At 47.4% G+C, this 10948-nt stretch overlaps 1 protein-coding gene across 1 annotated transcript; it reads right to left on the bottom strand.

The window, feature by feature from the left end:
* CHRNB1 (cholinergic receptor nicotinic beta 1 subunit) lies at positions 1 to 10410 on the bottom strand. Its single transcript, XM_056114799.1, has 11 exons — positions 10353 to 10410; positions 10128 to 10267; positions 9494 to 9538; positions 8224 to 8333; positions 8013 to 8121; positions 7480 to 7627; positions 6792 to 7001; positions 2350 to 2573; positions 1548 to 1729; positions 833 to 980; positions 1 to 583 (listed from the first exon to the last, which is right to left on the bottom strand). Exons 1-11 carry the CDS (start codon positions 10408 to 10410, stop codon positions 443 to 445), a joined length of 1515 nt encoding a protein of 504 aa, XP_055970774.1. The 3' UTR covers positions 1 to 442.
* Positions 10411 to 10948: the final 538 nt, after the last annotated feature.

Genomic DNA, 10948 nt, shown 5'->3' with positions numbered 1-10948 from the left:
CTACTAATAGGTATATTTTCTTTTAGAAAAAAATTCACTTTCAACAATGTTATGTACCTACATCTTACAAGACACAGTTCCTACCTGCATAAAATTCCCAGTGTAGGGGGAAGAGAGAGATCTAAGCAGACTGAGCACATGCTTTGCATGCTGGAGGCCTGGGACTATCTTGAGCACTGCTATAAGGGGCCCCCTATCTTTGTTTTATTTTATTTGGGGCTTGGGTGTTGATACCTAAAGGAGTTTCTTAAAGAAGCTAAATAATCAATAAACAGATAGTTTTTACATGGACTCAAGGCCTCAGTGCTCAGGCCCACTGACCTTCTCCCCCAGAAGTGGGAGGACTGGATTTCTCCTAAAGGATTAAGAAACAGAAAGTGACAGGACTTGAGAATACCACTTAACTCTCAAATCAACTGAGTGAGCCTCAGGTCTCCCAAGATCAAGGAAAGGGGTCCTCTGGGGGCAAATGGTATGTGGCATCCAGGAAAATGACCAGGGTCCCAACGCTTGTGAAGATGATGAAGATCCACAGGAAGAGACGGTCCACTACCATGGCCACAAATTGCCAGTCCTCCTTCAGCTGTGGGTAGGCAGAGGGCACCAGTTCAGAACTTCCAGAGCCCTGTACCCACCCTACTCCTCCAAACACAGTTCTTTGGTGAGGATGAGTTTCAGAACAGGCCCTATCTAAACCATGGCAAGGGATGAATGTAAACAACATCTGAAAGCAGAGGGTAGGGCCAATTAAAGCAAACTTCCGATTAGAAATAGAGTGCTGTGAGCGGGACTTGAGTTTGCAGATTCCTGGCTCCACCCTCATTGAACTTACCGCATCCTGATCCTCCTGTTCCTGAAGTTGTCTAGCAATGAAGCTGATCGAAGAGATGACTTCCCGGAGCTCAGGAGGCAGGCCTACAGCCCGGTTAGGGATATCAATAAATGACCGCAGATCAGAGGCAGACAGTTCAGGCTGGAACCTGAAAGAGGTTAGCGATTTGGTTGCATCCTGGTGCAAAAACACAACCTATGTCAGTGTTCTATACCTGACCCAGCGCCTCCCTCCATCACCCTGCCAGTTTTCAACGCCTAAGTGATCCGCTAAGGTTCTTTGTACCAGTGACCTCTCCAACTTTCTGAAATTCCTTACATTCTTCTGCACATAGTTCCCACCTTTCTGCAAAATGATCAGCAGAATAATTACTACAATTCCTGGGGCTGGAGTGATAGCACAGCGGGTAGGGCATTTGCCTTGCACATGGTCAACCCGGGTTCGATTCCCAGCTATCCCATATGGTCCCCCGAGCACCACCAGGAGTGATTCCTGAGTACATGAGCCAGGAGTAACCGCTGTATATTGCCGGGTATGACCCAAAAAGCAAAAAAAAAAAAAAAAGAAAGAAAGAAAAGAAAAAAAAGAATTACTACAATTCCCATGATGCTCAAGAACAGCATCTTGCTTGCAGATTAGATCTCTGGCCTGTGCACAGTATTCTGGGAATTGTAGTCCCCCTCTCCCTCTCAGCATGATGGGGAATAAGTACTACCTATTGGGTTTCGTGAAGAGAAAATCATTTAGCGGCTTCCTTATGAAATATTCATCTGTACCCCGACCCCAGCCACTTCCTAGAGAATCCTTGAGAGCAGGAAGAGGTGGCTCTGTCATCTGGTCTCTGTCAGGTTTGGGCCTCTTCAGACCCAGGTATTGAGGGAGTTTTTGGATGAAGATCTAAAAAATAGAAGAAGCATGTTGGATAGGAGTTTGATGCTCCTCGACTTAATAGGGAAGCAGTCAATCATCCCCACTCCTCACTCCCTCTGTACTAAGTGTATGTGTACAGAGCGATATAAACAATGAAATACAATCCCTGTTTTAAGAGCCCTTAAACGAGTGAATGGACTAGAAAGATAGTGCAGGGGTCAAGGTGCTTGTCTTGTTAACAGGTTGGGAACAGGTTGACCCTGTTTCAAATCCCAAACACTGCATATGGTCCCCCAAATACTGCCAAGAGTAAGCCCTGAGCACAGCCTGATATGGTTTGAAAGCAAACAAAATTAAGTCATCCTGACTGAAAACATCTCTGGGGACTTCTATATTAATATAACTAAGATCCTGAGACTCATGGGCAGAACTGGTGATAGTATGAGGATATAGGAAATTATTATGATGGGAAATAAACTTGTACAGAATTTCAACACCCAACTGGTCCTGGTACTTCAACACTCTACCAGCAATTGTAGTTCTCCTTTAGGTGTGTGAAACAGAAGGCTGACATTGTTTGAAGGGAAGAACAATACCTGGACAAAAAGCTAATGACTAAGACAGAGTAACCAGTTTGGAAATCTTACCTGACGAACCCAAAAGGGCATTTGGTGAGTGTGGGGTGAACGGTGATGCAGATTGAGCACTAAGACACTAAGGATGACCGAGAAGGTAACAAGGACCATAGTAAACATGAGGTACTTAATAATGATAGGGACAGCCAGGGAGGTCTCAGGTACTTTGTCTGCCAGCAGCAACAGGAACACAGTCAGGGTCAGCAGGGCAAAGATGGAGAGTCCCATCTTCTCTCCTAGTGGACCGAGAACAAAGGGAAAGGCAAGAGGGTTAGATTTTACCCAAAGGCAACCTTAGTATTTGGCTCTCCTGTGTTCAGTTCCCAGTATCCCATACGGTCCCCAGAGCAACTCTAGGAGTAATTCCTGAGCTCTGAGCCAGGAGTAACCCCTGACACTGCTGGGTGTGACCCCACCTCCCCCCCCAAAAAAAGATTAGCTTACTTGATCTCTCCATTGAATATTAAATAGATATCTCAAATTTAAACACATAGAAGTCCCAATTCCTTCACCATCAACTTCCTCCCATTGTCTTCCCTATTTCATAAATGATAACTCCATCTTTCATGTTGTCTTAGGCCAAAGTCCCTTGAGTTATTCTCAGCAGCCACTCTCCCTTTCATGCCATATTCAATCCATAGCAAATTGTATTGACACTACTTTCAAAATATATCTGAATCTTGTGACTTAATACATTAACCACTGCCATGCTGGTCCAAAACACCATTAACTCAGGTCTAATTTATAAGGAATCTATTTCAGGGCTAGAGCAATAGTACAGTGGGTAAGGTGCTTGCCTTGCATATGGCCAAGCTAGGTTTGATCTCCGATATTTTATATGATCCCTCAAGTACCACCAGAAGTGATTCCTGAGTGCAGAGCCAGGAGTAAGCCCTGAATATTGCTGGGTGTGGTCCCAAAACAAACAAAAAATGTAAAGCATGGACAGAAGCAATAGTACAGTGGGTAGGGCACTCTTCTTGCATATGGTCAACCAGGGTTTGATCCGTGGCACCACATAATGGTCCGACAAACCTGCCAAGAGTGATCCCTGGTGCAGAGGCAAGTTAAACCTTGAGCACTGCCTGATGTGGCCCAAAATCCAATAAAATAATAATTAAAATGTAAAGCGGGGGAATGGAGAGATAGTACAGTGAATAGGTGCTTGCCTTGCATGCAGGTTCAATCCCTACCACCCCATATGGTCCCCCAAGTCCTCTAAGAGTGATTCCTGAGTGCAGAACCAAGTGTAGGAGTAAGCACAGAACAAAGACAGATGTGGCCCCCTCCCCCTCAAAAAATGTAAAGCAGGGAACTGGAAAGATAATACAAGGAGTAAGGAGCTTATCTTGCATAAGGTGGACTAAGGTTCACTCTCCAGCAACCTATGTGATCCCCTGAGCCCCTCCAGGAATGATCCCTGAGCACAGAGCCAAGAGTATCCCCTGAACACTGCTGTGTATGGTTCGAAAAGAAATAATTTAAATTTAAAAATAAAATATAAAGCAAGAGGCCTAGAAATAGCTCAAGTGGTAGAGTACGTGTCCAAGAGATGTGCACCTGAGTTCAATCCCCAGAGTGCTAGGCCTGGAGAACCAAACATGTAGATCAGTAAGGAGAAAAACAAAAACAGAATAAATGAACTATAGTGTGAAGCGCTGGGTTCAATGCCTGGTACCAATAAATTAGTAATATAAATAAATAAGACAGAATGCCAAACAGATCCTATCATTCCTTCTTTCCAAAGCATAAAAACTCAAATTCTTACTGTCTTCTACACCAGATTTCTCAACCAGGGTGAAATCCCGTAAATGGGGAGATCACAGCACAAGACTGGGTAGCCAACCAGTAGGATGTGGGCGGGGGTGGAAGTGGGGGTAGGGGTATACAGCACAGGAAGAAAACAAGTGTGGAGTGGCTATCTTCATCTCCTATTTTCTCTCTTATTTCATTCAATTCCATTAGTTATTTCTTTTTGGTTTTGGTTTTTGGGTCACACCTGGAGGTGCTCAGGGATCACTCCTCACAGGATTGGGGAACCATATGTGGTGCGAGAAATTTAACCCAGGTCAGTTGCATGCAGGGCAAGCACCCTACCACTGTATTACCTCTCAGGCCCTATCTTAACCATTTCTTACATATATAAGGCACAGTCCCTCTGGGTTTTTGCATCTACTGTTTTGCTGTGGTCCCAGGAATGAACCCTAGGTTTGACCTTCACAGTAGGAGGTGAGGCATGGTCTAACAACTGACCCACATTCCCAGCCCTGCATATATCTTTATTCTTCCTGGTACATTTTCCCCCTAGACAGCTGCCACAGTTATTTTTTTTTCTTTCTTTTTTTTGGGGGGTCACACCCAACGATGCTCAGGGGTTACTCCTGGCTTTGCACTCAGGAATCACTCCTGGCGGTGCTCGGGGGACCATATGGGATGCTGATTGAATCGAATTGAATCCGGGTTGACCGCATGCAAGGTAAACGCCCTAGCCACTGTGCTATTGCTCCAGGCCTTGCCAGTTATTCTTACCTTTTCTTCCTTGTTCAAATATTGACTAGGGGCTGGAGAGAGTACTCAGAGGGCTTAGAGCACAGCTTTGAATGTAGGAGGTCTGGGTTCAATCCCAGGCCGCTCAAGGGACCATGTGGGGTTCCAGGGATGGAATCTTGAACCCAAGTCTGACAAATACCCTATCTGCCATACTACCTCTAAGACCCCTGAATAGGTTTACTGTTATTTTTTAATTTCTTTGGGGGGGGGCACACCCTGATTAGTTTTAAAGAAAAAACTGATAAGGTGGGGCTGGAGCGGTAGCACAGCAGGTAGGGCATTTGCCTTTCACACGGCCAACCCGGGTTTGATTCCCAGCATCCCATATGGTCCCCTGAGCACTGCCAGGGGTAATTCCTGAGTGCAGAGTCAGGAGAGACCCCTGTGCATCACTGGGTGTGACCCAAAAAGCAAAAAAATAAATTGATAAGGAGGAAAATTATTTAGGAAATGGAATGGGAGGATGAGAATGGTGGAAGGGGTTACAATTTTACAAAAAGGATGGGGGTGCTGGAGCGACAGTACAGCAAGTAGGGTGCTTGCCTTGCATGCAATGGAACTTGGTTTGAGGTTCGATCCCTGGCAGCCCATATGGTCCTTTGAGCACCACCAGGAGTAATCCTCTGTGCTCAGAGCCAGGAGCAGGCTCAGGAGACCACACGGGGTGCAAACCTGGTTTGGCAACCTGCAAAGCAAGCAACCCACCAGCTGTACTACCTTTCTGGCCCCAGCAAGGATTTTTTAGAGCTGTATAAGATGGTGGATTTTATTTTAATTATTGGGAGGAGGGATGGAGGGCTGGATCATGCCTAGTGATTACTTCCGGCTCTGTGGAAATCAACTCCCTGTTAGACTGATTGATACCAACTAGGATTAGAATAGCAACTTAGTCTTTGTATATGTTCACCAAATGACTTAAACTCTCAGCCAGGGTGGGATAATATGTATAGGAGTTAAGGGACTTCCTTGTATGGGGTTGACCCCTGTTCAATCCCTAGCACCAGGTAACCAGAGTACTCCAGGTACCCTCAGTACCTCTGGGAGCAACACACCCACCTCAGCCAAGCGCTGGGAATAGCCTCCAGGCACCACCCAGCGTGGCTCAAAAACAAAACAAAAACTGTCTTTAGCCTCTTATTCGCCTCTATAACAAGTCCATATTAATCTCACAGCAGTTAAAGGACTCAAAGGTATCTATAAAGTGAAGGAAGAAGTACGTAATTAAGGGAGAATTCGTAAGGCAGAGTTATTTAAGTTCAGGAGTTTGTTGGTCAGAAGACCGGAAGTGCCAAAGATGAGAGAGTAGAATTCTTTTTTTCGGCAGTGGGAGGTAGGCCACACTTGAGATGTCAGGGGTTACTCCTGACTCTGTATAGGGATCACTCCTGGAGGTACTCAGGGGAACATATTCAGTGCCAAGGATCTAACTGGGGTCAGCTGGAGGCAAAACAAGTGCTTTAACCCATGTACTATTCCTCTGGCCTATAAGAAACTAGGGATCTGAAGGGAAGAGTTCTGATTACAAGGTGAAGAGAGGGAAAAGAAAAGTAGGTAGTAAGGAGAGGCAGAACCAGAGACAGGAGGGAAAACCTGTATCCAGATGGAAAAATTGGGTTAAAGGGAAAACATGTCTTTTCTTTTCTTCTCTCTCTCTCTTTTGTTTTTGTTTTGTGGGTATACCTGGTAATATTTAGGGGACCATATGGATGCCAGTCATCGAATTCCGGTTGGCCATGTGCAAGGCAAATGTTCTACCCGCTATATCCTGCTCTGGTCCTGAAAACGTATTTTCTGAAGCACATTGCTTAAGCACAATAGCTTTGGTTAGCAGGAAAACCTTACCTGGGTTGAAGAAGAGAAAGAATGAAGATGGGGTGGGGTGGAGAGGAGACTTCTCCCCTTACCTGCATCTGGTGGCAGGTAGAAGACAATGATGGCCAGGAGGGTGATGAGGATGCATGGGGCAATGACATTGACGAGGTAGAAGAGAGGCTTCCGGCGAATAATGAGGTAGAAGATGACTTCTTGATGCTTGCCTCTGCCCCCTCCCCTGGGATCCACCAGACGCTGGATTAGCCGAGAAGGTTTGTGGATAATCTCCCATTGTCCATTCTCTGTAAATAAAAGGGGAGAGCAAAAGAAGAGGACACAGATGTGGAACCTATCCTTGTGGTGCAAGAATGACTTGTTCTGTCACATCCTATAATAGGGAGGGCTGATGTGATAAGAAACTGTGGACAGTAGACTATATAGCCTATCTCTAATAAACTTGAATAATACACCTCAATTTCTGTATCTAACACAAACAGTAATACCTATCTTGCTGACACTACAGGTTGTGTTTGATATAACAGTCTGTTAGGAGAGTTTAGGGGGCTGGAGCGATAGCATAGCGGGTAGGGCGTTTGCCTTGCATACGGTCAACCCGGAATCAATTCCCAGTATCCCATATGGTCCCCTGAGCACTGCTAGGAGTAATTCCTGAGTGCGTGAGCCAGGAGTAATCCCTGTGCATCTCCGGGTGTGACGCAAAAATTAAAAAACAAAGGAGAGAGGTTAGGAGGGATGGTTATGAGAGCCCTGCCTACTCACCAATGAAGGTACCTTCATGAAGGTGTATTTCCTGCTGCTCTTGCCCATCAGGACCAAAGCCAGTCTGCAGGCTGATTTCTGAACTATCATAGCTGTAGGAACTGAACACCATGGTACAGTTCTGCCAGTCGAAGGGGAAGTAGGTGACCTGCATGGACAGGGAAATCACTGGAGCTGCCAAAACAACTGGTCAGGCCTGGAGAGTTTGGGAGTTATTGGGAAGGTCACATAGCAGACAGGGATCAGAGAGAAACGGGGACACCAGGGAGCTAGGGATCAGCAGAAGAATGGTTACAGGGATAGAGGAATAGGAAGATTAAGGGGAGGCTGTTAAAAACTGAAGAGAAACCTTTGAGGAGAGTTGCAAATAAAATGTACAGAGGAGATGGAACTCCAGGAAAAACTGAAAGGGCGAAAGAGATGTGAGAGTAATGAGAGCTAATAGAGGTGGGATGGGAAGCCTGAGTCAGGTTGTCAGAGGAAAAAGGAAGTTTCTAAGAGCACCGTTAGTTTCCTAGGAGACGGTAGGAGACCTGGATGCTGCAGCTGCTGCGGTAGACGCCTGGAGGCTGCCAGCGCACAGACCCGTCAGGAGACACCACGACGTTAATGTCCAGAGCAACGTCAAAATTGCCGTCATTGCTGCAGGAAAGGAATCTTCGCTCATCTGGGAACAGGCACGGCCCTGGTGGCCCCGCCCTACAAGAGTCCCCGCCTCATTCCCGGGCTTTAGGAAAATCCTACTTGTTTAGGAGCACGATGTCTGGAAGCCACACGGCATTGGCTGGAAGGCGGAGTGAATCAATGCCCTCGTGCTGCGCGGGGTCCCAGCTAAGTCTGTAGTCTTTCCACTCCTAGGGAAGCAGAGACCGAGGAGCGCTCTGGGAGGAGGATACTTGACAAGTCCGAAGGAAGTTTGGGAAGGGGAAGCAAAGGGGAGCAGTACAGGCGCGTGTGTGTAGGTATGGGGGTGTTTCTCATTCCCGTTTCACCGACACTATCTGGGATCTCGTAAGCTAAGTTCCTCTTCCCTCTTTATGGTACCCATTTTTCTTAATGTCTAAAATAGATTGGATTAGCTATTGTCTAAAACAGTGTTTTCAAATTGCCATCTGAATCAAATTTGCGACCTCAAATCAGTGTTAAAAAAACATATTTTAAGCACTGCTGGGTGTGGCCCAGAAGCCAAAAAACCAAAACATTTTAAAGGCCAGAGAGCTGCCACGCCTGGCTGTACTCAGTAGTTACTACTGGCTACTGGCTCTGTGATCAGAGATCACTGCTGACAGTACTTGGGGAACCATGTGTGGTGCCACAATTGAACTCCGGTTAGCTACCCACTGTACTATTGCTCCAACTCAAAAAAATTTTTTTAATGGGGACCTGGAGAGATAATACAGGGGTCATGGCACTTGACCCAATGTGCACTTGTCATGTGGCAGATCCCCCACTCTGGAGCAACGACCCCCAAGCACAGAAGCTGCAGTAGCCACCAAGCATTGTCCAAAGTGGCCCACAAACTCTCCCCCAAATAAAATAAAATAAAAAATGCTTCAAGTATGGGGCCAGAGAGCCTTGCATGTATTAAGATCTCCTGCCCTTCCTGTCACTGAGGAGAAGTGAGAGAACATAGAGATGCATGAAGTGCAATTCCATGAGTAGAAATGTTAATTGCTTTCCGAAGCTTCTGTTTCAGTTGTTTTTGTTTTATTGATTGGTTGGTTTTGGGGTTGTTTGCATGTTTTGTTGGGGGCACACCCCGCAGTGCTTATTCCTTATTCCTGATTCTCACCCAGGGGAGCGCAGTGGGGTCCCGGGATTGAAACCGGGTAGGCCGCCTGCAAGGCAAGCGCCCTAACTTACTGTACTATCATCGTTCCAGTCCCCGTTTCTGTTTTAAAGACTATTTTCTGAGGTCACGCTGCAAAAAGAATAGTCTTACTGCGCAAGACATTCAAGGACATTGTTGAAAAGGGGCAGCAGATCACGTTCCACCCCCGCGGGGTCTCCGTACCAGATCTAAGTACACCTTCGTGCTCATCTCCTCATCTTTCTCGTTCTAAAAGGGAAAAATTTAAAGGGTAAAGGTGATGTGAGTGGAGAGAAATAAGCGGACTGGACAGTCAAGAGCTCTCTAGAAAAAGTCACACTTTGACAGCCTCCCTCTTAGGTCCAAGCCCCGCCCCCTCAAAGCTATCTTTACTTAAGCACCGCCTCCGTTTCAGAAACTTTCTAGTTGACTTTACTAAACTGAAGATTCAAATCACCAATCCCGCCTCAGTCCAATCGTCCCCCAATTCTACCCGGAACCTTTTGCACAATTCGTGATTCACCCAACCCTGAATCTCGGCCGGACGTGGTTTACTGACCCGCTCCGCGACCAAGCCCCGCCCACCCCCTGACCGGGCCTTTAACGCCCTTCTATTCAAGTCCATCCGCAAAAAGCTCTACTTTAGGCTCCGCCCGCAGGATTTTGGCACCCTATCGGATCTTTCTTCGACCAGGCCTCTAGCCACGCCCCCACCTCTCATTGGTCTGTTTACAGTCTGGTCCCGCCCTCATCCGGCTCGCTAGGTCTTGCCCCGCCTAAAGCCACGCACCCGGGCTGTTCTGTAGGCCTGACCTCAAATCCCCGCATGGAACCTCACCAGGCTGATTAGTTGCGACAGGCTAAGACCAATGCTGACCCCGACGCGGTCTCCCACCTCCCGCGCTGGGCGCACCGAGCTATCATAACCCGAGAAGAGATTTTCTCGGAGTCGACCCTCCGCCTCCGGACCGATGATGCCTGGAGGGCGAGAGCACTGAGTGAAATCATGGCGGCCAGCCACAAATGCTGGCCCTGTCATTGTCTCTTTGAAGCCCAGACTTACCCTGGGCGAGTTGCGCCCCTAATGCCCCCAGCAACAGAAGCAGCACCCCTGGGGTCATAGTCTGGCCGCACCGCTCAGCGGAGTTCTCTCAGTGAGCCGCCAGGACGGCCAGCTCAGGGGAAGTGACGAGCCTTTGAGGAATGTGCACCTGTTGCGAAGGGGAAGGGGGGGAGAGGGAGCCCCTGGGGCTTGATACCGCCCGCCCGGAGCAACTGCCAATGCCCGCCACCCACTGATGACAGACAGCACGTGGGTTGTAAAAATCGTCTTTAATTGAGAAAGCAAGGAGTGGAAATCCAGTCCCCTAGGGCAGTGCCCGGAGATGGGTGGGGCCTGGGGGGGAGTTGGGGGGGCGGGTGTGGGTGAGGGGAGCATTTACCCCTCTTGCATTAAGCCAGAAATAGAGCCTGAAGAAAATGACCTCCTTCCTCACCCTTTTCAGGGCCTCTCAGTCTACCTTGCCTAAGTCTGAGACTCAAAAGTCTCCCCTAAAGCATTAGTGAGTTCTTTTATCAGGCCTACCTCTAGCTCTCCGCATTTTTTTTTTTTCAGAAAAACCTAGGCAGACCCTTTCTGGGTACGTAAAAACCCAGCTG

Source organism: Sorex fumeus, unplaced genomic scaffold (assembly GCF_029834395.1).
Source record: "Sorex fumeus unplaced genomic scaffold, SorFum_2.1 ptg000028l, whole genome shotgun sequence".
Taxonomy (NCBI): Eukaryota; Metazoa; Chordata; class Mammalia; order Eulipotyphla; family Soricidae; genus Sorex; species Sorex fumeus.
The sequence above is the reverse complement of the archived record's forward strand: the minus strand, read 5'-3'. Positions and strand labels throughout refer to the sequence as shown.

Coding starts and splice junctions, on each gene's coding strand:
- CHRNB1 (XM_056114799.1), bottom strand. CDS start 10,410: ATGACCCCAGGGGTGCTGCTTCTGTTGCTGGGGGCATTAGGGGCGCAA. Junction 7,628..8,012: donor GCAGCAGCTGCAGCATCCAG/GTCTCCTACCGT, acceptor CTGTCCATGCAG/GTCACCTACTTCCCCTTCGA. Junction 981..1,547: donor CTCTTCACGAAACCCAATAG/GTAGTACTTATT, acceptor AACCTCTTTCAG/GTTCCAGCCTGAACTGTCTG.